At 39.3% G+C, this 26032-nt stretch overlaps 3 protein-coding genes across 3 annotated transcripts; 2 read left to right on the top strand and 1 right to left on the bottom strand.

Moving 5' to 3' along the window:
• The first annotated feature begins 1533 nt into the window (after positions 1–1533).
• Positions 1534–8933, top strand: pole2 (polymerase (DNA directed), epsilon 2). The gene is made up of 19 exons (XM_008306874.1): positions 1534–1638; positions 2534–2634; positions 2757–2832; positions 3378–3455; positions 3591–3684; positions 3800–3874; positions 4003–4086; positions 4217–4273; positions 4362–4410; positions 4552–4624; positions 5499–5671; positions 5754–5843; positions 6731–6785; positions 7160–7219; positions 7310–7387; positions 7562–7670; positions 7989–8165; positions 8285–8352; positions 8478–8933. The coding sequence occupies exons 1-19, from the start codon at positions 1568–1570 to the stop codon at positions 8494–8496; spliced, it is 1587 nt and encodes a 528-aa protein (XP_008305096.1). The 5' UTR covers positions 1534–1567; the 3' UTR covers positions 8497–8933.
• A 133-nt stretch (positions 8934–9066) lies between these two features.
• Positions 9067–14372, top strand: klhdc2 (kelch domain containing 2). Its single transcript, XM_008306875.1, has 14 exons — positions 9067–9138; positions 9813–10096; positions 10189–10268; positions 10377–10494; positions 10648–10760; positions 10976–11060; positions 11172–11255; positions 11457–11537; positions 11707–11765; positions 12078–12187; positions 12275–12347; positions 12445–12532; positions 12641–12693; positions 12780–14372. The coding sequence occupies exons 2-14, from the start codon at positions 9824–9826 to the stop codon at positions 12901–12903; spliced, it is 1341 nt and encodes a 446-aa protein (XP_008305097.1). The 5' UTR covers positions 9067–9138; positions 9813–9823; the 3' UTR covers positions 12904–14372.
• A 4-nt stretch (positions 14373–14376) lies between these two features.
• On the bottom strand, positions 14377–25926 carry nemf (nuclear export mediator factor). Its single transcript, XM_008306876.1, has 32 exons — positions 25759–25926; positions 25567–25635; positions 24527–24629; positions 22387–22512; positions 22134–22282; positions 21969–22036; positions 21774–21863; positions 21617–21690; positions 21436–21506; positions 21137–21212; positions 20872–21012; positions 20505–20713; positions 20226–20399; positions 20083–20146; positions 19806–19894; positions 19609–19712; positions 19465–19527; positions 19235–19347; positions 18307–18364; positions 18150–18208; positions 17948–18068; positions 17592–17871; positions 17444–17486; positions 17308–17357; positions 17027–17168; positions 16555–16632; positions 16164–16376; positions 15921–15956; positions 15690–15796; positions 15560–15603; positions 15375–15454; positions 14377–14668 (listed from the first exon to the last, which is right to left on the bottom strand). Exons 1-32 carry the CDS (start codon positions 25815–25817, stop codon positions 14591–14593), a joined length of 3231 nt encoding a protein of 1076 aa, XP_008305098.1. The 5' UTR covers positions 25818–25926; the 3' UTR covers positions 14377–14590.
• Positions 25927–26032: the final 106 nt, after the last annotated feature.

Below are 26032 nucleotides of genomic sequence, written 5' to 3'. Positions count from 1 at the left end.
TCACAGGGCTACCATTTTTATCCAGTGGGAATAAAATCAATCATGAAGAACGCGTGTTTACCCATTACAGAGGAGTTTTATGCCTGAGCTCAAACTATATTATGCAATTGATAGAGTAATTTTTAATTCTGCTGTTGAGTTACACTGAGATTTCAACACAGCAGATGTGCCATCCATTGTTGTTTACATGTTGGAATCTAATCCACTTCAAGATGCCCGATTGTTTATATGCAGATGGAAACTGCAGCTGGCCTTTAGGGATGCAGCAATTTGCAGAAAAACAGGGTTTGTTTTCTCCAAAGAAAATAACAAAGATACATTCATTGTATTTATGCAGGATTTACTGATGGAATTTAATATTGTGTTGGAATTAATCAGCTGCACTCCATGCCCTTACATTTATCTGATTAATTTTTATTAGTACAACACTAACTTGAACAGATGCCAGAAATAGGTGCCAGACATGTGTAGTTAATACACAAACTGAGCCATGTGGATAATTTTGAGATTGAAGAAAACTTGTTTATTTATGATACGAGCTGAAAGGCATTGCCAAGTGGCTGGGGTAGTGCACAGAAACATCTGTGCCGAGTGTGTGTGTTAGAAATCCCCAAGTCCCGATGGGACACATCAGTGAATGTAGTTTATAACAGCAGAGCTAAGATCCTGTGGGACTTCAAGCTCCGCACTGACAAGCAGCTGCTGGCCAACCATCCTGATGTAATGCTGGTCGACAAGAAGCAGAAGAGGACAGTTGTGAGAGATGTGGCAGCTGACAGCAACATCAGGAAGAAGGAGCATGACAAGATCAAGAAGTATCACATATGTAAGCATGACTGCAGTAGATTTGGAAGGTGAAGTTGACAGCGGTCCAAGTGGTAAACAAAAGGTCATTATAGACCGTGAGCTCTCACAATAGCTCCAATAGATTCCATGTACAACATCTCAGGTCTTTGTCCAGAAGGATGTTCTAGGAGCAGCTAAGATACTGTGCAGAGGCCTGAATTCATAGGCCTCTGGTAAATGTTTAACAGTGTGGCAGGACAAGTTATTCTGCTAAAAAGAGGTCACTGCCTGAACAGAGTACTGCTGCCATGAAGGGATGTATGTGCTGTGCAACAGTGTTTAGGCAGGTGGTATGTGTCAAAGTAACATCCACATAAATGTGTGCATGTGTATACATATCACAAAAAAGTATATAGTATATAACAAAAACTGTAAACGTGAATAACGTTGCAGTAATAAACATCAGGCTGTGAGCTATGGAAAAAATATTTTGTAAAATGCAATGTAAAATAAATATTTACAATAAGTAAATGTTAGTAAGTTCAGTAGAAAATGGATTGACTTGCGTGAAATTCTAGTTAACGGTCTTGCATATTTTAAAAGTGGTTTGAGTTTTCACATCGTCGAATTATTCATTTATTTATTTATTTGATTCAGTTTGTTTTCGACAACTAGAAGAGCACGCGCTTCTACGGCGGAAGTGACGACACCTATGCGGAAGTTGATATTTAGCGCCAAAGCTTGAGCGCAGACAGACGAAGAAGTAGAAGCAGCAGTAACTATGGAGGTGGCTCGGAAAATAAAGACAAAAGTGTCCGCTGGCTTCAAGATGAGAGGACTCATACTGCGGCCGTGAGTATAAAATTCTATCGTCGCTGTTTTGCCAAAGTTGTTTTTTTTCTTTGCTAATGTCGGAAACTTTCTGTAAAACTGTAGCGTCTCTTCTGTCACTTTAAGGGCAGCAACAAGCTCACCGCCTTCTAAACTGTCTTTATTTAATACATTAATCACAAACTGTAAATGTCCTGCTGTTGTGTAGCTTTATTAAATGTTGTGTGTCCTGTTGAAGCCAAAAGATGATTGTCTGCCAAAAACAAATGACCCGGTTTAGATACATGATCAGCTCTGAGTCATAATGTGCTAATACACAACTTAATATCTGTGCTGATAACTAAAAGTGTGTGAAACTTGTGTAGCCGAATAAATTTGATCAAAGAAATGTTTACAGTTTATGGCGTAATCAGGCATGACAGTTGCTGATTATTATTGCCTATGGCTATAGAGAACACTCCAGTATTGTGAGTATTCTGTCTGATGTTTAGGCTGTATTTGTTTAGTATTTCTAATATCCTTGTTTATATTTGAAAACTACACTGTAATGAACACAATGTACAGATGGGTTTAATATGTACATTTAATATATGATGTCATTTGTAGTTATTCTGAGGCTGTAAACTTTATAAATTAACCCTCATACATGAAATCAACATTTCAGTCACAATGTAGGCGCTCATTCACTTTAGGACAAGTGGAAAACTGTATTGTAGGTAAACCAGCATAGTAAATGGCACAGTAGGATCTTAACCTTAATATATAAACATATATTTAAGCTTGTTTGGTAAATTTATTACAGCAATCTGACTTTACACTGTTGTTTTAAATATATAAATAACAGTGACTTGACTTGACTCGGCTGTGGTTTGTTCAGTTTGTACATTGAATGTTTCCTTTTCGCTTTGTCCTCCAGTGAAGCCTGCAAGTACCTTGTGGAGGTGTTGGAGTCCGTTAATCACTCTGAGCTTGATGATGTTATTGAGCGGGTCCTGGATGCAGTGGAAAAGCAGCCATGTAAGTACATTACAGTTGGTCTCTACAAGGAACTGTGTGTGTTCAGTACTCAGCCTGCTTCATGTGTTTTTGTGATTATCTGAAGTGTTTCCAGGTTGTTATTCTCGTGTGTTTTTCAACAGTGTCCTCTAGTATGATAGAGCTGTCTGTGGTGGAAAGTGCTGTGCAGGACTGCACTCAGTCTTGTGATGAAACCATGTGAGTAGAGCTGCAAGTTGCTGTATGTTTTATTACCTGCTGTGATATTCTACTTTGTTACACATAAAGTTGTATTTTGTGTTGTTCAATGTCTATTCTAACCATCAATAATTACACTGATAAAGGTTTTAGGGATAAATTGGCTTTCAGAATTAGAAATGTTGTGCTTTAGTCCATCCTCTTATGTCATATATAATAATAATAATATATATATATTCTATATGGACACAAGTTACTTAATGAAATATCCACTGGGCTTTTTTTTTTAGAAACAACAGCAAAAGTTAAGGCAGCACTAGAAGCTGGCACAGCAGTTTTAATTTACTGTCCTGACAGCAGCTGGAATATAAAGAGATCAGAGAATGTTTGGACGAGAAATCATTCAAATTGGAGGTGTTTGTGGGTTTTACATGGACCAAACTCAAATCTATGATATATTATAAAAATGAAATTATGACATAACACACTGCTTTTTAAAGTAAACTATAGTATTATCAATTTAATTGTGCTGTAGAGGAAAACTTATTTGTGTGATCTTTTACCAGAGATAATGTTTTCAACATCATTGGAGCCTTCGATGTGCCCAGATACATTTACAGTGTGGAGAAGAAGAAATTTGTACCGTAAGTAAATGACTGTTTCTCTTTGTGTCAAAAAAAGATCATTTTAATGTCACAGAAGTGCTGCTATTTGCCTCCTTGGTACCTACGCTTGCAGGCAAAGTTTTTAATAGTTTTTACTTTGGCTCTTTCATTCAGCATCAGTATGACCAGCCATCCAGCCCCCGGTCTGTGTGGTGTGGCCAAAGACAAAGCTGAACTCTTCAGGGAGCGCTACACAATCTTACAACAGGTCAGTAAGATCTGACTCATGATTCTGCCACTGAGGAACTGACCTGCTGTCTTTGCTGCTGTTTCTACTGTGTGTGGTTTGCATGCTGTGTTCATATAGACCTATTTTTATGTAGCGCACACATCGACACGAGCTCTTCACCCCACCAGCGATAGGAGCTGCTGTTGAAGAGGGTCAAAACAAATTTCAGGTATTGAATCTAAAAATACTGTAATGGCTACTATATTAATTACGTTTTTATTGGAATTATTTATACACTTGGTTTGCTTTGTTTTGCATTTGAAAACCAGTTAATGTTGGTTATCTGTCTTTTTGTAGCTGAAGACAATTGAAGCATTGCTTGGCAGCACAGCTAAACTGGGAGAGGTGATTGTACTTGGGATGATCACACAACTGAAAGAGGTGAGTTAAGACACAGATATTTTAGAACAGATCACAGAAAAGTTTTAATTCAACTTTGTCCTTTTCCTTGAACGTGATGAACATTTCAGCTTTTATCTGCTCACTAAAACATTTATAAACATTTTTTCAGGGTAAATTTTACCTGGAGGACCCAAGCGGAACAGTACAACTGGACATGTCCAAAGCAATATCCTTTCATCTGTTTGGCAGCCCGTCAACAAAAAGTGCTTGATGTGACTTTAGAAAAATAATATGTACCTTAGCTCCGTTCTCACCAGTTTCATAATGGGCTGTACACAGAATCCTGCTTTGTGCTGGCAGAAGGTAAAACTCAATTCAAATATCTTTTTAGCTATAATAATGAAAATAAAGAATACACAGTGAAATTGAATAAGATAGCCAAGTGTATTTCATAAGCACATACTGCACTTCTGTTGTTGAGGTGAAGTTTTATCGTCCATCCAGGTTGGTACGAGGACTCTGTGTTCCATGTCAATGGTTTTGGGTTTCCACCAACAGAGCCTTCATCAGCCACAAGGTCAGTGGGCGGAGAACTGTAATTAAACAAACTTTCAGTCAGTATAGCAAGATGTGCATCCTGACACTACAGATTAAAGGTGAGGTGGGAATTAGGCTTATTCTCCTCTGTGTATGTGAGCATGTTCAGACAACACAGAGAGTTAAAGAATTGTCACATCCATGAAGTAGTTTTATCTTGTTCTTCTTGATATGCAGTGAAAAATGTCATGGAAGTACTTTGAAGGCAAAAACTATATACCTGCTTAAGTAATAAAGTCAGAGATTCTTGTCAGTGGTGTGTGTGAGCCACACTCCTCAGTAACAGACTCTAAAGAATGACTACAACTACAGTTTAATACATAACTGAAGAAAGTTTTATATTAACATAGCTTTAACTTAAGCATTCAGTTTGTTACACTTCACACATGTCTTCACTTTACTGAGGTATAAGTTAATTTTCAGTCTTAAGGTGAATCCAGTATTGTTTTACATGCTCTCTGGACTGCAGGGCTGAATGACCTGCAAAAAAAAACCCACACATAATATTTGATTATTTTTGACAGATTTGCAGATTTGCGATGTGATGTGAGTCACATTTTAAAGGGAATTTTCAGATTTCTTTGCCACTGAAAAAATATGAAAATTATACAGTTTTTGCAGACGTCTGACCAAACTAGTATATATGGGGCCGGGGCATCTTTGCAGCACCACAGTGCTTTTATTTGTAATAAATATGTTGGGACACATTTTTCCTTCATCAAAAAACTGCAGCTCCTGTGATCTTGATGTTGGACTAGGCTATACTGTGATTTCAATAATGTTTCAATAAATTGCTCAACCCAACTGGAAAGTGTTTCTGCTTCCTCACAATATGATTCTTGTGCAAATTCCAGGGCGTACTATGGCAACATGAACTTCTTTGGGGGCCCGTCCACCACTTCGGTGAAAGCTTCTTCCAAGCTGAAGCAGCTGGAAGAGGAGAACGAAGATGCCATGTTTGTGATCATCTCTGATGTCTGGCTGGACAGTGTTGAAGTGATGGAAAAGCTCAACATCATGTTCTCAGGTCTAATATTACAGACTTTAAAAGTCAAGAATACACACTTTGTGAGACACCAGTTACATTGTCACTTTGTCTTCTCTTACAGGATATGCTGCTATGCCTCCCACCTGTTTTGTTTTGTGTGGAAATTTCTCTTCTGCACCATATGGGAAAACACAGATTAAAGCACTCAAAGGTAAGACTACTGGACTCTAATATTTTAAGGCACACTTTGAAATCTGTCTATTACGTTGCACAGATACTGTGGTTTAATTGCATAAACACCCATTACAGGTGTTAATTTGTATTTTGGCACAACCAGACCCTAAGGTTACTGTTCATGCTGTATGCATATAGAGCTTAAACTTAGCATGAGCACTCAGCCCCCTGTGCAGTGTGTCCTGTGATGTTTCTAATAAAGTGAGATGCCATCAGTGTTGACAAAAAAAGAAAAGCTGTGATCTGAAAACTGCACTCCATTCACTGTCTGCTTTTATTTTAGAGTTTTCAATCCCAGTGTGTTAAGTCAGCCACTTTCTGGTGTCATCAAAAATGCTTCGATAGAATGAAAAAAGTCGTGTCAATGAAATTTGTACTGCTTTCTGCTAATAATATTATAATTCAATGCACTTCAAATGCAAAAGTAGAAGAAAGTAGATAATGAATAAAGTGTGTGATATCACAGCCAAAGGCAGCATTACTTAGTGCAATTGTTATGAACAGAAGGTAAGAATAATATGGAGCACTGTAGGGCTGAAGATGCAAAGTTCAGTATTATGGCTGCATAATACTGTTTTAGTCACAACATGTAAAATGCTGCTACAATAATAATAATAATAATAATAATACAAAAACAGCTCACTACAGTTTAGACAATGTGACAGCAGCCATGAGGTAAATCAGTTTGTGTAATTAATTACGCTGCACAATGGTCAGCAAAAATTTCTAACTTGCCAGAAATCCACCTAATTGTCAGAGAGCCAGATGAGTAATCATCGAGGCTCACATCTGTCCTGTGTGTGCCAAAGTTAATAAAAATACATTTTCTTTCTTTCTTTTTTTAAATTTTATTTATGTTTTTAGAATCACTGAAGGCTCTTGCTGATGCGATATGTTCATACCCCAGTATCTCCAGCAGGTAGGAGCTAATAGCTTTCTTACTCTGTTCTGTTTGGGCGGCTGTGGCTCAGGTGGTAGAGTGGTTGTCCTCTGATCGTAAGGTTGGGGGTTCACTCTCCGGCCCCTGCACAGTCGAAGTGTCCTTGGACAAGACACTGAACCTGAAGTTGCTCCCGATGGCAGGCAGCACCTTGCATGGCAGCTCTGTCACCATTGGTGTATGAATGTGTGTGTGAATGGGTGAATGAGAAAACATTGTAAAGCGCTTTTAGTGCCGCTACGGTAGAAAAGCGATATATACGTGCAGTCCATTTACCATTTACCATTCTATATTGTTCCTAACTATTCAAGTTTCAATGTGTTTGACTTAAATGTATTTATCCAAACCTGCAGTAGTCGCTTTGTGTTTGTTCCTGGTCCTGAAGACCCTGGTCCAGGGAGCATCCTGCCAAGGTAAGCCCTCAGAGACATCTGTATGTTAAAATAGTTCTGTGAGATTTGCTCAGTTGTGTGGACAAATGTGGATAAAAATGTTTCTTGTAGGCCTCCCTTAGCAGACCACATCACGGAGGAGTTCAGACAGAGGGTGCCATTCTCTGTGTTCACCACAAACCCATGCAGGTTTGACAAATATGTGGTTTTTACATGATTTGATCAGAGTTTCAGTGTAACAAAAAGTAATTTTACATTCAACAGACACTACTGTTTTTTAAGACTTAGTAGAAATTGTGACTAGACTTGGCACTTTATCTACTGGAAAACTGAGCCTAATAATGGCACATTTCTCCCTGTCAGGATCCAGTACTGCACCCAGGAGATCGTCATCATCAGAGAGGACCTCGTCAACAAGATGTGCAGGAATTGCGTCCGGTTGCCCAGTAACAATCTTGACATTCCAAACCATGTGAGTTTCAGCTTCTTTAAAATAAAACCTGTTCACACCTCACGGAAAGTCTTCCCGAGAAAGAGGTGCACAGTCGTATTTGCTGTGTTGTCACAGGTGTGTTTGCCTTTTTACAGTGTTCTTATTGTTTTTCATTCTTTGTAAATGTTTTTAGAGAAATGAGTAGTTGCTGCAAGTGTTGGTTAAAAAAATAAAAATAAAAAAAAGGTCTCTGCTCTGAAAGCTCTAGTGAGAGTGATTCTATTTATGATAAAAACCCATTGTGAAATGTCTTTTTATTTTTGTAAATAAACCATCTTCTCCTCTTCCTCTCCCCAGTTTGTGAAGACCATCCTATCCCAGGGTCACTTGACTCCACTGCCTCTGTACGTCAGTCCTGTGTTCTGGGCCTATGACTACTCCTTGCGTGTCTACCCAGTACCTGATGTCATCGTCTTTGCAGACAAATACGACCCCTTCAGCATCACAAATACTGACTGCCTTTCTGTCAACCCGGTATGCAAAAGAAGAAACCTAAGTCAATGCCTCAAAGTCTTCTTGGATAGATAAACAATGCCCTTTGCAGCTGGACGTGTGGCATTTATCAGTAAATTGTTATTCATTTATTTCTGCAGGGTTCTTTCCCAAGAAGTGGCTTTACTTTCAAGGTGTACTATCCATCCAACAGAACCATTGAAGACAGGTGGGAAATATATATATATTTTTTTAATTTCCTTTTTTTTCTTCTTCTTTTTGCTTGCTTAATATTGATAACTGTCATTTAAACAGTTATTTTCATACTAATATGTTGTTTTTATGTCTTCATAGCAAACTTCAAGGCCTCTAAAGAAAATCATGGATTCACAAGTAGATCTGTTCTCATTTGCTTTGTACATTGCCTTTGTATGATACTGAAAACTGAGTAGTAATCAATCCATTGTATGTGTCTGTGTTTTGTCATGAATAATAAAGGTTTTATTCTTTGTAACTACTGAACATTCTGACCCTTTTCGATATGCATAGTTTGAGCAAATTGTCTTGAAGACAATTATAAGAAAAGGTATACTGCAGAGTTTTTGAATGAAATTTCACCTGTTACAGAGTGCCGAAGTTCATTTTTATGGCTTCATATTTTCGAGAGATGCACTATGAATAGGTTTGGTAATAAAAGTGGATAAGCAGGTGAAGACTAAAGGCTGTAAGAGCTTTTATTTATAGATTTGGGGACTCATTGGATAGCATAATTTTGTATGCTTTCAAAAAAATAAATAAATACATACAAGAGATGATGAATTTTAAGTTCTTTAAAACCACCAGTTATAAAATACAAACGCTATGCTGGAATGTAACCGGTTTCGCTCTGACCTTATCAACATGGCGGACGTGAGTACTCGCTTACTTCCGGTCGGGCCCCCAGAATGCTTGTGATGACCTCACATCAATGGCGGACTGCTTTTGAAATTTGCAGGAAAAACAAACATCAGATAAGGTAAGGTGGTGACAGTTTCGAATACATATCGCACAAGGCAATTACACATTGTTTAAGTTCGACATTAAGACGGTAAATATGATTTTGCAACGCCACTTTTTCGCAACTGTCAGGGTATTTGGCGTTTAGAAGTTTCCAAATGCTATGTTGCTAACGGTTGTGAACACTTGAACTGACAAACAGCTGGTGAGTGCATGCTAGCTCGGTTAGCCGCCAAACAATTCATTTTCATCAAATATATCAAATAACTCCAGTCTTTAGGTCGTGTTCTCTCTCATTTAAACGATATGCGAACAGCTAATGGTCAGTTAGTAACCTAAATAGTTAAGCTAGCAAAGTAGGTCAGCAGTAATCGTGCTACCAGCTAACGTTATGCGACCTGCTGCCCTGAAATAGCTCGGTTTACCATAAAGTAAAATATCGAAGGCATATCTAGTAAAGATTATGTGCTCTATACAGAAAATGCGGGTGCTGCTTTTTTTTTTTTTTTTTTTAATAACTAGCAGAAAAAAATCATGTCATTTCTTGACGCCCTCTTTTTTTTTTTTTTGGAATGTGGGTCATTCTCTGTTGGTTATTGGAAAAAACTAATTAGTTAATTGAATAATCCTATCACCACTAACCCATATGATTTTTTTTTTCTTCCTCTCACTTCTTGCCTTGATGCGAGACAGGAAAGACTGACATGGCAGAAAGAATGGCAGAAATGGAGGAAGACATAGGAGATGTTCCAGCCGGAGAGGACGACAATGACTCAGACAGAGATGAAGATGACAGATTGTTTGCTTGGATGGTAAATGACGATATGGATGAGGACGAGGAAGATGAGGAGGTGGAGGATGAGCAGCCATTGGACACCGAGGCATCTGAATCATTTGAGCTGGACACCCCGGCAGAGCGCAGTGGTCACATCGCAGTGGTTGATAGAAACATTATGTATGTGTGGGGTGGCTACAAGGTATGTGTAAAAATGATTTTATCACGTTTATGTCATTTTCCACGGTTTCTGCATTTGTTTTCAACTACACTGTATTCTCCCCTCTCTGTAAGAATGCTCAAAACCATGGGTTCTTTGACTTGTACCTGCCAAGAAATGAGATCTGGACATACAACATGGAATCAGGAGTGTGGTGAGAACATATGTTCAGCAAATCAGTAACGCTGTCATCAGCTCTACATTCATGTCCTGTCGTTTTCACACAAAGTAGAACAATAAAAAATGTTGTAACTGTTCACAGGACAAAGCATGTAGCTGGTGGTAACCTGCACACTTCAATGTCAGGTAGCTGCGGGGTGTGTGTTGATGGCGTCCTTTACCTTTTTGGAGGTCATCACGCCAGGGGAAACACGAACAGGGTAAAGCTTGTGCACTACGTAAAACAAATTCATCATTTTGTGTTATTTTCAAATGACTGCATCATGTTTGCTCATCAGACCTTGAGGCCTGTCAGTGTACTGTTTGTGCTGATCATCTTTCAGAAGTCCTGTATTCTGTGCTCTGCTTTAAAGATCTATCGCCTGCCCCTGAGAGCTCCCAGCCTCGTGTGGGAGGAAATGAGGGATCTTAAAGGTCTTCCTCCGTCGTGCAAGGACAAGCTAGGTTGCTGGGTTCAGAAGAACAGGTGAGAGGATGAGATTCTTTTTATGGTTTAACATGCTAAGCAGACCCCAGGTATCATGTGTACTTGAACATTTCAGCACTCTGCTTTTTATTGATAAATAAGCTCTTTTGAAACAAAATGTCAACTTAAATGTGTTGTATCTGGAGAAATATTAATTTACAAATCTCCACAAAAAAGCAGCAAAACAATACATGTCTCACATTGTGTGCTGGCAGACTAATATTCTTCGGAGGCTATGGATACCCTGCACAGGGATCCCATCGAGGGACTTTTGAATTTGATGAATCGTCTTCTCTTGTGGTCTGTATCCAAAAAAAAAAAAAAACTTTTTTTGTTTTCCTGAATAAAAGTTGTTGCAGGATCATGGATTTAAATGTAAATGTGTCTCTTTGGTTTTTGCTGCTGCTCCAGTGGGACAGCCCTGGGCGAGGCTGGAACAACCACATCCACATCCTGGACCTGGAGACATCAACATGGAGTCAGCCCATCACCACGGTAACAACACTAGCTTCACCACAAATAACTTCATACATACATGTAAATGAAGGCATCTGACTGGCCAGGAGCAAACAGCAGCCTCTCCCTTTTCCATTCCTTGTTTTCCAGATCCACTGCAGCTCTTTTACAACACTAAAATAAACTATACTGAAGATGTAATCTTGAACATTTTCTCTGTCTTGTTTTGTCCTGATGTAGGGGGACACCCCATCACCGAGAGCAGCTCATGCCTGTGCTACAGTTGGCAACAGAGGCTACGTGTTTGGGGGACGATACAAGGTAGGCAGGGGGAAAGTGAAATGTCACGACAAGGATGCAACCTCTTTCTTGCGATTCTTTTTCTTTTTTTTTTGACATCTTCAATATGCTACTTACATTCATGTATTTCTTTGTATTCCTATTCTTTTTTTTTGGCCACCAATCCCAATGCATATTACTTTGTCCACAGAACTTCCGACTTAACGACTTGTACTACATTGACCTGGATACATGGGAGTGGCATGAAATGTAAGTTTTGTTCTTTAAATTGTGTTGTGATCTAGCGCAAACTGTGAAAACTTTCGGATCAATTTATCAGAGCATACAGACAGATTCATGATGTTACTGAGTTTGTTTCGGGTCAGTTCAGTTCTTGAAAAAAGCCCACATTTGTTGGTCCTAATGTAATAAACAAAGAAGGACCCATGACTAACACTGATCTCACTATCTGTTTGTATGCAACAACACTTATTCATCTGCTTTTCACTTTGCCATATGTACATGTTTCCTACACCTGCCAGCATCGTGTCAATTCTGTTTTTCTTTCCTGCCCTGCTGTAGGAGTGTTCCCCAGCACGGTCCTGTGGGCCGGTCTTGGCACTCCTTCTCTCCTGTGTCACCAGAGCACATCTTCTTATTTGGAGGTTTCACCACAGAGAAAGAAACACTGAGTGAGTCCAGCAGTCAACCTTGAGTCGCTAACATTCATCTTAAAATGACGCCTGATCTCACAGAGGTGTTCTCATCTTGTTTCTCAGGTGACGCTTGGCTGTATTGTGTGAGCAAAAATGAATGGAAGCCTTTCAAACACAGTCACACAGGAAGCCCGAGGTACTCACCTCATTGGGAATGTTTAGTTGTGTGTTTGTGGTTAAGTCCGTAGCTCAGTGTAAATGGATTCAGTATTTGACATGGTTGTGTGTTTTAGGCTGTGGCACACGGCGTGCTCTGGTCCTGATGGAGAGGTGTTTGTGTTTGGAGGGTGTGCCAACAACCTGTTGTCTCATCACAGAGCTGTAAGATGGATGTTGTATCTTCATGCAATACACAGTTCATGTACAGTTACACGATTCATTTTGTCTTCTACTGAATTTGACTTTTTTTTTTTCTTTAAAACTTGTCAGGCTCACAGTAATGAGTTGCTGGTTTTCAACGTTCAGCCCAAATCATTAGTTCGGTGAGTGTGTACACAAGCAATAAGCTCTTTTTCCCCCCCACCCCCACACCTGAAGCTGAACCTAATATTGCTCCTCATCTGTCCAGGTTCTGTATGGAGACTGTTCTACAGCACAGAGAGCGTTTGTCTAGCTACTGGGACTGCTTGCCTAAACACCTCCTGCACAGCCTCAAACAGAGAATGGCACGAGTCAACACACTGGGCTCCTAGAATCAGAGGAGGCCAGTCATAATCATCTAGTCCGGAGTATTACAGGACAAAATATGTGTATGTGTGTGTGTGTGTATGTATGTATGGAAGACATGAGTGTTTCTTTCAAAGCAGGTAGTCCTTTTAGAGCATTAGTTTGATGTGTGTGGACACTTGTGTACATAAAAAAAAAAAAAAAATCTCTAAGCAATAGTGAACAGCTGTGGTCGTGATAGACACAATAAGGTTCACAGGCGATCCTCAGAGCTGTTTGTGACCTTTTTAGGTTTAATATCTCCTAATTCTTTCATGGCCAGTAGAACCTTTGGTGGAGTAGCAGTGGGGGGTGATGCTCAGACTGTTGTTAGGTTGGTAGATACAAGAGAGCAAAGCCCTGCACTACTTTTGGTTTAGTTTCTGTTTTAAGCTTTCTTTGCTCACTTTCATTTTCAGAGGGACTTCTTTCATCACTCCTTCTGTGAAGCTGAAATACCATAGCATGGGTTTCTGTCCATGCTACAACACTTACTACTGTACAGAATTGTATTTTTTTCCCCAACTACAGCTATAATGACATGGATCGTCTGTTAAAATTGGATGTTTTATGTGTAGTTGCAGATACCTATTTAGCCAAATGGGTAGAAAATATGGAGAGAAACCGCCACTCATGTTTCAGCTTTTCAGGGAGAGCACAAAAGAAACAGAAAATGCATTGTGTGATTAAAGGTAGTGGAAAAAAATTGAATTCAGAAAGGCTGCAGACTTCAGTTCAACTTTTTAGCAGCTTTCTCTTCAAGATTATGCTTCATCCTGCAGGTTTATCAGAGAGTGCAACGGATTGTTCTGATTTTTTTTTTTTTTAAAGAACGCATGATGTTAAACACAGATGGTAATTTTAACTGATCTTCCTCAAAAACCAGCACAAAGTGTCACCATTGTCTCAACACTAAGTACAGTGGTGCAAAATCCAAAGTGGACTGAAGCAGGTTCGTTTAACTGCAGCATTTATATGTTGTTTTGTTCGATTACTAGAACTAATCCTTGAGGTGATCTCAAATACAGATGTTTGCTTGATCTTGGGTGATTTAAGTTGTCACAGACCTAAAACTAGTGCTTTAAGCTACACAAGACTATCTACTCTGGAGCCACAGAAATGTTAATTTTAGTTTTAATTTGTATATATAGTTATTTATATATTTGTGAGGAAATGTGTGGGTTCTGTGTTCTCAAAAAGGCTTTCACAGCCTATAAATTGTCACAAGTGGCTCCTGTAGCACTTGAATTTTATTTAATCAATAACTTAAAATACTGCGAGTGTATTGGATGTTGAGCCACGTTGCACTGAAATGCCTCATGTCAGTAGGGCTTTGTTTGTACTTGCCTGGTTTGCACAAAGTTCCCTTGATGTTTTTTTTTTTTTTTTATAGGATATGATGCAAACGGTTACTGCAATGCATAATTTGTACTCAAAAAATAAATGCATACAATAAGTTGTGTTATTCAACTTTGTTCATTTACATGTTGCTGACCAACAAATACAATCAATCTTTAAAATAAAAATTCATATTCCAATGAGGGCAGGGTAGTGATGAACAACTTGCAGCCCCCATGTTTGAATTTGCTCACTGAACTGAATTAAACTGCAGTTCTGTGCTGATGAAATACTGTAAATTTCGTCAGTCTTGCCATTTCTGTATTCAGCCATCTCTCATTTCTTCTTGGCAGCCAGCAGGTTTGGAGCAGACACCTTTACTTTTCCTGGCATATTTCTGGAGAGGTCTGAATCCTGCAACACAGGGCGATGAAATAAGGGACAGAGTTTTAATCGTAACACCAAGAGAAACAATGCTAGTGTATGATTATTGATTGGAATAATCTGTTATTTGTTTATGGGTAAACGGAAGGGACTCATTTAAGATCCTGGTCTTAACTGTAACAACAATAATATGAAAGAGACAAGCAGCAAATCCCAAAGTTCAACAAGCTGAAATCTGAATGTTTGAGAGTTTTCTCTAATAAATAAAATGTTATTTGATTATCAACAGTGCATTTTGTTTTTCTAATGGTTAACGTTGCAGCACTACAAATGAGTTTCTAACTAATTGAAATTAGCTTCAAATATCTAATATGCAGCTTTGATAAGATCTGCTTGAATTCTCTAAAAACTAAGGAAAGGTGCTTGAATCCTTCCTTGCTTGTTTCCTTCAGCATTTGATATACTGGTCTGTTCTCTATCAAAGTAAAGGAGATAATGTTGCCATGTTGTGGCTGCAAAGTTCAAAGCAACAGCATCTACTGTTGCAGTCAGTCTCTGATTTGTTGTCTTTTTCTTATCTCTAAGTGAATTCTCCTTCATAGCTTTCCTTGACTTCATGATGTTTTCCATCAAAGTTTAGAGAAAGTGTTTAGGTAACAACACAGTTCTGAATAATCGACTGCAACCTTCGACTTGTGTTCAGCAGATAAGCACAAGGCAGTCATGACGTGTTTACCTTGACACTGCGGAACAGGTCCTTCTCTCTGGTTGAGGCCTCTTTGGCTTTCATGAAGCTGAGCACTGCAGTGCGTGCAGCTGTTAGGAACAAAAACATAATAAAATAACCTGACTTAGTCTTTTTAACAGAGGAAAACATTAAGCAAAGGCTTTATGCGTATCAGAACAGATCACCATTCTTACCTTTTCCTTTCTTCTGAGAGCCTGGTGTCAGTTTCACTTTGTGTCTGTGGAAAACAAATGACTCATTAGCCTGCAGACTACTCTGTATTTTTTCTCTCCTATCTTTTACAAAAAGGTTAATTGCACGTACTTGTAGCTGGAAAGGGCAGTGTATGGAGCACAGACTGGCACTGCAAACAGCAACACATCCTCAGAATGAGGCTGGCCTGTCAGGGAGGTGAGCAAATTCTCTGCTTCCTGGAGAAACACATGAATGATCCAAAATGAAGAATTTTTTTGGAGAGAGTATTTTGGAAGGATGGAGATTTTTTTCTAGTACAGACTATTTGTCCACATTTGAATGTTTGCATTCAAAACCAACCTCTGCTCCCGGATTGTCCTGGTCCACATCGTCTTCCTGGAAGAGAAGACAGCATTGATGACTTCAGGGAACAAAATTCATAAGTAGCCAAGAGTTATTCAAAGCTACACAAGTCAGTATTCTGTATATACACATTTAGTCTATAACGTAAATATGGAAGATCTACACCTTTGCAAATAACAATGTTAGCATCACCAGACAAATAGTACATTAAAGACACTATTACAGGATAAGTCCTGGTACCTTATCCTCCTGTTCTGCAGGACCTCCCTCCTCTCCAGGCTGCCTCTCCTCCTCCTCCCCTCCAGTCTGCTCTGGTTTCTTCACAGCTGTCTCCACACTACGAGGTTTCTGCTGTTGTTTCTGAGAGGCCGGTTTCCTGACAGGTTCCTCTTTCCCCTTCCCTTTCTTTCCTTTCTTCCCCTTCTCCTTCTCCTCCTTTGTGGAACCGGCTGACTACAGGAGAAAAGCAGCAGAAATGTCATTTATTGCCACAGTTTGAAGAACAGTACATTCAAATTGCCAGAACACTTAAATCGGGTAGAAGTCACATAATGGCAGTGTTGGTGTTCAGCCAGTACGGGTCGTACTTGTTGACAGTTACACAGCTGTTTTTTTGGTTTTTCATCCTCACCCCAAGCAGCTGCATCATCAGTTCTCTGTCCTCTTCATCCTGGTCTTTGTACTTCTCTTTGATCTTCTTCAGTTTGTTCTGTAGTAACAACAGAAGAAACATAATCAGCACAACGGAAATCAGTTAAAGTTCAAGATCTGATCATCAAATATGAAAACATGTGATATGGTTAGTAAAAAAATCTTTACTTCTTCCAAAACACTATTTGTTTGGTCGTTTGGATTAGGATACATGATTTCATACATAATGATTCTGTGATTAAGAAAAAGCATCAGCCCTCACTGATAACTGAAAAACGTACGACTGTTGCTTTTAAAATCATAATAGTATTTGAGGCCTCCTACTGACTGGTAATTTTCTTTCTCTCTTTTGAAATCTATCTCTTAAAAAACTGCCTGATTGGCTAACTAAGGTCTTGTTTTAAAGTTATGTGTTAGATCTGAGTCTTAGCAAAATGAAGACCTTCTCTTACCTTCTGACCTCTCTTCAGTGGCGGCTGGGACGGCCCTCCTCCACTTTTGGAGCCCTGATCCACCGCTGATCCACTGGATGAAACCTCAGGCTTCTCCTCGACGTCATAGCCTTCCTGTTTCTGCTTCTTCTTCTTCTCTTCTCTAAGGTTGAGAAAAAGAAAAGCACAGGAGGATTCAATCAGTTTCTGGCTATGTAGGCTTTCACTAAAAACAGCCACCTTCATCTGCTTTTCACATGAAGAAAGGCTTTCCTTGCATGTATCTTGTTCCGTATCCTCACCTTCTCTGCTTGGCTGTCATGTGTTTCTTCCCTTGTGAATCTGCATCAGCCTGAAGGGAAATTAATGAAATAACATCTGTGAAAGAAGTCACAAGACATTTTGATTTGACTTTGATTGAATGTTGGTAATCATTACCTGGGTGATGGTTTCTTTTTTGAAGCCGGGGTTCTGAGTGCTCCTGGAAACAGAAAGAGAATTTACTGAGGTGCAATTACACAACTATTGTAATGGTTAAGTAGAAAGTGGAAAGGCCTTTCTACGCTTTGGCATGTGGTAAAACTACCTGCTAGGTTGTAAATGAGAGAGGGAGATAGTTGTATCTGGAAAGCTGAATTCTTCACTCTCTTCGTCCTTCATCTCGTTTTCCTGACCACTGTCTTCCTCTCGACACTCTTCTTCCTCCATGTTGCTCTGCTCAGACAGCATCTCTCCTCTACTTGCTGCAGCGTCTGTTTCTCCATCCTCCTCCTGTACCTTTTCCTTTTTAATCTTCTTTCCCACCTCCTTGGTCTCTCCATCTCCTGCTTTCTCTTCACCCTGATCTTCGTTGCTGCTGTCATCATCTGCACAGGCAACAGTAACAGTTACAGCACCTGCATATAGTTTTAACTAGAACAGGAAATGAAAGTGTCCTCCCACCTATCAGCTCCTCTCCCTCCTCTAACAGCTCAGCAGTTCTGGACGTGACCTCCTCCATGTCCTCCTCTACCGTTTTCACCTTCCGCTCTCCACGGTGCCGAAACACACTTTGCTCATCCACCTGCAGGAGAAAGAAAATGAGATGAAACTTGTTTGAAAATGATAGAGTTAAAATGTACTCAGTGCTTGTGATGGTGTTTACCTTGAAAAGGAATCCAAAGCCCATTATCAAGTAAGAAGGAGGGAGAAAGTTTTTCTTTCCTGGAGAGAAAAATAACAAAATGAGCATCATCATCATGTTTCACTTGCCAATTAAACTTATTTAAATGTTCATGTGTTTGAAAACTAGTGTTTCATACCTCTGATCATGAAGCTTCCAGTGGTTAGGTACTCTCCAGTGGGAGCTGTCTTAGACACCTGAAAAATAGTTCCAGCAATTTATAAACAACGCCAATATTTCTACTAAATAATTATATTATCGTGGTCAAAAGGATTCACAATAGCTTTACTATAGTGACATCTCATCAAATTCTCTTTGACTTACTTTATTGTGTTTTGTCTCTTTTTTTGACAATTAAATTCAAAATATGAATGGAAGAAGGTTGAAAGAGTCTGTGACTTTAATTGTACTGTGAGTTGTTCCATTGTTGGAGTGTCAACCAGATAGTTACTAGTGCTGGATTACTTACAATATTATCATTTGTGGATTATTAACATGTTGGTTTTTCAGTGTTTAAATATCACATCACAGTTATTGTCAATATTGTTATGTCACCATACCCCTCATTTCTACTACATCAACATTACAGTCACATTTAAACCTTTTTTTTTGCTGCTCATGATGATTTTGTAATCTTCTGCTCTATATCTGTAAGTAAAAGGCAACCTATGGAGCAAAGTTTTTTGAGTCGGTCTCTGTTTTGTTTGAATGTATCAGCCAACAGCAGTGGCAGTAAATCAAATGAATTTAAAAAAATGTAAACAGTCATCAGCTCAGCAAATGTTTGATCAGGAATGAAACACACTAAACATGTTTATTAGTTCTCGAGGATACACAGTATGTTATGAGTGTTTTGTTTTGTTTGTCTAACTTGTTCACAAGAAACAGGTTTAAGTTTCGGTAAGTTTTGCTGCACAGCTTCAAGTATGCTGCAGACTATAATATAAATCACACTTAAACAACAGGTTGATGATAATAAGAAAAACAGCAAACAAGTTATCTCCCTCCAGTGCAGAAAAAAAAAGGTAAACATGAGAAACAGCTGCTGAATAATATTGATGACTCACCTGGTGATGATGAACCCACCAAGCACTGGTGATAATCTTGGCATCCCATGCGGCGCTGTAGCACACGGCCATCGTGCCAGCTTCTGTCAGGGTACGAGGAGGGATAGGATCCCCTGGTGCAAGTAGCAAGAGAGTGGAAATACAAATAAGTTACAAATGACATGATGGTAAACTGAGCAAATGTAGACATGCAGTGGAAAATGCAGTGAAAAGCACATGTGCAGATGTACCTGAGGGGTTTTTGATGACACAACTAGTTGCTCCATGGAGGTCAGCGTGAACGTAGATATCACCTGAGAAAGCAAAGGTACAGATGATGTGATAAACCAGCTTTCAAACATGTCTGAAGGAAGAGTGTGTGGAATTTGGACTACCGGTCCGGAGGTAGCGTTTCACAATCATCTCGTTCTGCTGCTGGTCTCTTCCTGCAATGACGAGGTAATTCTCTGAGCTGATGAACCACAGGAACTTTTCAAACCTGCCAAAAGCAAATAAATTGTTGAAGGAAATAAATAATCTACTCTACTATACATAAACCTCAACAGTATACACAAAGTCAGCTGTGTCTCACCAGTAGACTTTCCTGGCCTTCTGAATGGTGGTTACTGTCTGGACATCTTTTAGTGTTTGCTGTGTTTTTTTCTCAGCAGATTTCATCGCCTTCAATGACATTAAATTGGAAAAAATATTGATCAGAAATTCTGAATACAAACACAAAGTATAATACTCGTTAGATGCAAAACTGTCAACATTACAACAGCTATGAGGCACACAAACAATGTTCTACAAATGCTTGCTGCTGATCGTACAATCATATGAAAATCATGAGGAAGATGCAGTTATGTCACCTTATCTGCTGCTTCAATGGTTTTCTGTTCCTTCTTCTCAGCAGTGCGCTTGTAGTCGTAGTACCTAAAATAAGCACAATGTGTCCATCAACTTTCATCACAAATATATAATTTTGAGTCTAAAACCTTAAAGGTAAACCTACTTCTTGGCATTAGCATAAGCTGACAGGCCAAGATCCACATCCACCAACATGGGCTTGTTCCTCTGCGGCTTCTTGTTCTGCCCCTTGTCTTTATTTTTGTTTTTCTTCCCTTTCTCCTCCACTATGTCTTTGTTCTCTTCCTCTTCCTGGTCCTCCTCAGAAATATATGGATTCCTGGAGGAAAACAGCGCTGAGTATATCACTTGGATTTCATATCATGTAACAACTGGCAGGAAGAGCAGCTAAACTGAAGTTTATTGCTTGCTGCGATGGTCTCACTTTAAAAGCATGGTGATATGATTGGTCTGCAGCTTCAGCTCCTTGATGGCACACGCCACGGGGTCTCCAGCAGCTTGTGCTTCTTTGACAATGATGCCGATCTCAGTCCAGTCCACCTGGTTGGCCAGAGCGCTGCGCACCACCTGCAGCGCCCTCTCCACCACTGACAGGTTCATCTCCACCAGTTCACCCTTTATTCTATCCACCTCCTGCAACACACAAGTCAAGCTTCCTAATGCAAGTCAAGAAAAACTGGCTGACCGGTGCAAATTTTGATTATTTGCAAAAACACCCAACGTAAATGATTTTCACATTCATACATGAGAAAGCAGGATCTATTCAAAAAGACAAGCTGTTTGTCGCTAACCTGTGCTTGGTGCAAAGCCTCCAGCCTCTGCTCGTGGTCCTTCTTCACGTTTTCCAACTTCTTCAGAGCCTGTTTCTCCTGCTGCAAGGCCTTCATGTCGATCTTTTGGCTCTCCATCTTAGAAAAGAACTCATCCACTGCCTGTGTAAGAGGATCTCATTGAATTGGCATGTCACTTTAGAAAAAAGTATTTCAATCAGTATTCTTTATCAAAGAAGTAGAACCAAATAAGCAAACATACTACTATTAGTATATATATATTCACCTTGTCAAAAGTGTCAAACTCCAAATAAGGGCTCTTTGCATGCTGGGCAAAGAGGAATGGATGGAATTCATCATATCTGTAAGTAGGAATCATTGACAAAAACTGATTAAGCATAATTTAAACAGGAGAATTGTCTAATGTAAAATCGGTAGAATAGAACAGAATAGAATTTTTTTTTTGATCCCCCAGTGGGGGAAATTTACCCGCCACAGCAGCATCCAAAAATATAGAAAGTACAAGAAAATAGCAATAATCAAGTAATATGCATCCTGGTGTCCGCACACAGCAGACATACATACGTAAGAAGTTCTTCACTGGGTTTGCCCGGAGTTAAACTTGGTTTCTTTTCACTTTTCTGAATGATGTAACCCTGGATTTAAGAAAAAAATAAAAGTTTAGGAATGGCAGAAATCTATTGCAGAATCACAAATGACTTTTTTTTTCTAACTAAATACTGCTCATGAAACACCTCTTACTTACTTTGCCACTGAAGTTCTCAGTTTTTTCCATGTATGTTTCTGCAATCTGCAGAGCTTCCAGGATTTTAGGTGCAACTGAAAAAAAAAACAGCCAGGCCAAATGTATTTACAGGATTACAGAATATATTTAAAGTTTTACTCCAACTGTCCTACTGTACCTTGGGCTGCATCAACCTGACTGTCAACTTTGACGAAGCCTGGCAGTCCTGCTTCTATCAAACTATGTTCTATCAGAGTGGCTCCGTAGGCTAAAGATGCATTTGGAAAGGACATAAAACATGATTCAGTATTGTTTCTTATATTACAGAAGAAGACAGAAAATAGTCATAGGTTTCTGTTGCCTGGCGACTTACGGAGGTGAGGGTTCAGGACTCTTTTCACCTGCTCTCCATTTGGGGCTTTGCTGAGGATTTCAGAGAGTCTATATAAAAACAACAATAAAGAAAGTCATGACATATGTTCACCGAATTCTGAAGGATGTTCATTTTATCCACAACCGGCACATGTTGAGATGTTACCCCTCCAAGCTGATGAGGGGTTCAGGGGGTCTGGCACTCTCCACGGGGTATCGCTCTCTCACAGCAATCTTAACATCTTCTGCCTCTGCGTTACGAAACCTCAGCAGATTCAGGATCATGTACTCGTGGTCTGCAAGTATGATGTTACCCTAAAAATGAACAACAGCAAACACACATGCATCAGTGTCACGGTTTGGTTGAAGGTGAATATGTATTTGTACAGTGCTGGATGTGAGTAGTGCAGTTTTCTAACCCTGTCGTAAAGTTCAATGATCAAGTGGTAGGCGGCCTCATCTGAACCAAACTGGATGTCAACAATCCTGTCAATCCCAAGCTGCTTGACCTGGGTCAGTCGCCGTGTTTTCAGATGTTTTCGACACTGTTGAAAAAAAACGTTGCTTTAAGATTAAGCTTCAACACAGCAACCAATCCAGCAATTAAGCAAGTATTGATCTGGTGTGGGAGATATAATTCTGAAAAAACACAGAAAATAAGCATTTGCACTCATGTTGGCATTTACTGCATAAATCCCTTTGTTTCAGGATGGAAAAAAGCAAAGGTCAGATTGTCTAGTTATCAAATGAAGGTATATAAAGTATATACAGTATAAGAGAAGGTCACACATTGTCAGTTGAATATGACTTTGTATGTATACACATGGACAAATTTGTTGGTACCCCTCAGTTAGTGAAAGAAAAACCCACAATGGTCACAGAAATAACTTGAATCTGACAAAAGTAATAATAAATAAAAAATCTATGAAAATTAAGCAATGAAAATCAGACATTGCTTTTAAACTGTGGTTCAAAAGAGTTATTTTAAAAAATAAACTCCTGAAACAGGCCTGGACAAAAATGATGGTACCCCTAGAAAAGACTGAAAATAATGTGACCATAGGGACATGTTCAATCAAGGTGTGTCCTCTAACTAGCATCACAGGTGTCTACAAACTTGTAATCAGTCAGTCGGCCTATTTATAGGGTTACAGGTAGTCACTGTGCTGTTTGGTGACATGGTGTGGACCACACTGAACATGGACCAGAGGAAGTGAAGGAGAGAGTTGTCTCAGGAGGTTAGAAAGAAAATGATAGACAAGCATGTTAAAGGTAAAGACCATAAGACCATGTCCAAGCAGCTTGATGTTCCTGTGACTACAGCTGCACATATTATTCAGAAATTTAAGATCCATGGGACTGTAGCCGACCTCCCTGGACGTGGCCACAGGAGGAAAATTGATGACAAATCGAAGAGACGGATAATACGAATGGTAACAAAGAGCCCAGAACAACCTGTAAAGACATTAAAGGTGAACTCCAAGGTCAAGGTACGTCAGTGTCAGATCCCACCATCCGTCGTTGTTTGAGCCAAAGTGGACTTCATGGGAGACGACCAAGGAGGACACCATTGTTGAAAACAAATCAGAAAAAAAGCCAGACTGGAATTTGCCAAACTGCATGTTGACAAGCCACAAAGCTTCTGGGAGAATGTCTTATGGACAGACAAAACTGGAACTTTTTGGCATCAGCTCTATGATCACAGACGCAAAAATGAAGAACATTGTCCCTACTGTGGAACATGGCGGAAACTCTGTTATGTTCTGGAGCTGCTTTGCTGCATTGGGCACAAGGTGTCTTGAATCTGTGCAGGGTCGAATGAAACCTCAAGACTATCAAGGTATTCTAGAGAGAAATGTGCTGCCCAGTGTCAGAAAGCTTGGTCTCAGTCGCAGGTCATGGGTCTTGCAACAGGATAATGACCCAAAACACACAGCTAAGAATGGCTCAGAGGAAAACACTGGACTGTTCTGAAGTGGCTTCTATGAGCCCTGATCTAGATCCTATCGAACATCAGTGGAAGGAGCTAAAACATGCCGTCTGGAGAAGACAGCCTTCAAACCTGAGACAACTGGAGCAGTCTGCTCATGAGGAGTGGACCAAAAAAAACTTGCTGAGAGGTGCAGAAATCTCACTGACAGTTACAGAAACCGTTTGATTGCAGTGATTACCTCAGAAAGTTGTGCAACAAAATATTAAGTTAAGGGTACCATCATTTTTGTCCAGGCCTGTTTTAATGAGTTTATTTTTAAAAAATAATTCTGTTAAACCTCGGTTCAAAAACAATGTCTCATTTTCATTGGTTAATTTTCATAGAATTTTTATTTATTATTACTTTTGTCAGTTTCAAGTTATTCTATGACCACTGTGGGTTTTTCCTTCATTAACTGAGGGGTACCAACAATTTTGTCCACGTGTGTATAATTGATAATTTGGGCAGAATAAATGAATTATAGCACATTAAAATGTATAGAATGTCACTACAAATAGACTAATAAAAAAGGTTTGGCAGGTCTAATAAAACAAAAATTGGATTTAACAGCATCAAGACGTTCTTACTTTCATTGCAAAGCCTGAAGGCATCATGTTCTTGGGCCATTCGAAGTCTGTGGAGTGAATCCGAGTCCCAGATTCAATCAGGAGAACAGCTTTGCTATCAGGCCTGAGACAATATGACAGCACTCGGTTACACATCCCGACTAAAAGTGATGGAGGCAACTAAGTACATTTACTAAAATTCTGTCCTTAGGTGCAGATCTGAGGTCCTGGATAATTACAGTACTTCCATTCAATGTTAAATTATACCTTTACTCCACTGCATTTCAGAGGAAAAATATCAGACAATATTTTTTTTTAACTACATTTAATTAACAGTTACAATGCAGATTCTGATTTCATACTGACATGCTGAAGAAAAATATAAATGCAGCATGTCAGTGATAATTTTGACTTAGAAGAAAGTAAAAATCTTCTATTTTGGGGGGTTGGCAAGAGTTACATTTAGCCAACTATGAACAAAAAAGTTTTAAGCTGTTCAGCTGGTCAGGTGTGGCTTGAAAGGACAAATATCAGATAGTATTACCAGCACACAGACATTACTTTGACCAGTGATTATAAATAACCACCTTAAAATGCAGCAGTTTTCAAATGACACAATGCCACAGATGACAAGAAAAAGACAGGACTGGACTGTTTGCATGCCGGATGTTGACATGCCAGTTAGGGCCATAGTCAGGCACTCAAATGTCCACAATCTATCATATACGAAACAGTGTCAGACAACATTATTTAAAAATAAACAAATAAAAATTCTAAAATGCTCCTGCTTATTAATTAATGCACCAGTTAGAATTTTCAAATAATTCATCAACAAGTGTTGTTATTGCAACTGTTGCATAATGATTACCTGTATTTTTTATACTTCATATTCATCATATATTTCATACTTATCGTGATTAACTCAAATTACAGTTTTGAAAGCATTGATGTCTGTCATGGACTACTTGAGTGTTGTGCTATTTCTGCTTTACTTTGAAGCTTCAAGTCCTGTGAAACATTTTAGTGAAACTTTCAGAGACACGTTTCCAAACTGTCCTTACTTTTGCAGACGGATGAGATACGTCTTATTATCGATGTCATACACGTTGTTCACTCTCATGCCCATGTAGCTGTAAAAGAAGGAGATTAAATCAATGAAATGCTGAGCAACATCTGTAAACAACTCCACAGTAGTCGTGGTTGCAGCAGTCTAACGAGCCTAAGTTAGCTTAGCCTAGCAACAAACCACCTACTTGGCATTGATTTCGGCAAGAACTGCCCTGATATCCACCGTGGTGAATCTCGTTTTCATGGTGAATTAATTCCTGGGTACAGTTACAGAAAAAAAAGAAAGGTGAACATTAAAAGAAAAATTCACATTTCTGGAGCAACGTCAATAAGGAAGACATGCAGAGAAATGCTGAGCATGCGCACATACGACAAGTTCTACGGGAGCCAATGAGGCGCAAAAATGCGAAGGTCCACGCCTTTTACACACTGAATTGAATAGAATACATTGTGTATGAG

The sequence above is a fragment of the Stegastes partitus genome, unplaced genomic scaffold (genome assembly GCF_000690725.1).
Source record: "Stegastes partitus isolate 25-593 unplaced genomic scaffold, Stegastes_partitus-1.0.2 Scaffold48, whole genome shotgun sequence".
Lineage (NCBI taxonomy): Eukaryota > Metazoa > Chordata > Actinopteri > Pomacentridae > Stegastes > Stegastes partitus.
This window is presented reverse-complemented; position numbering and strand designations above follow the sequence as displayed.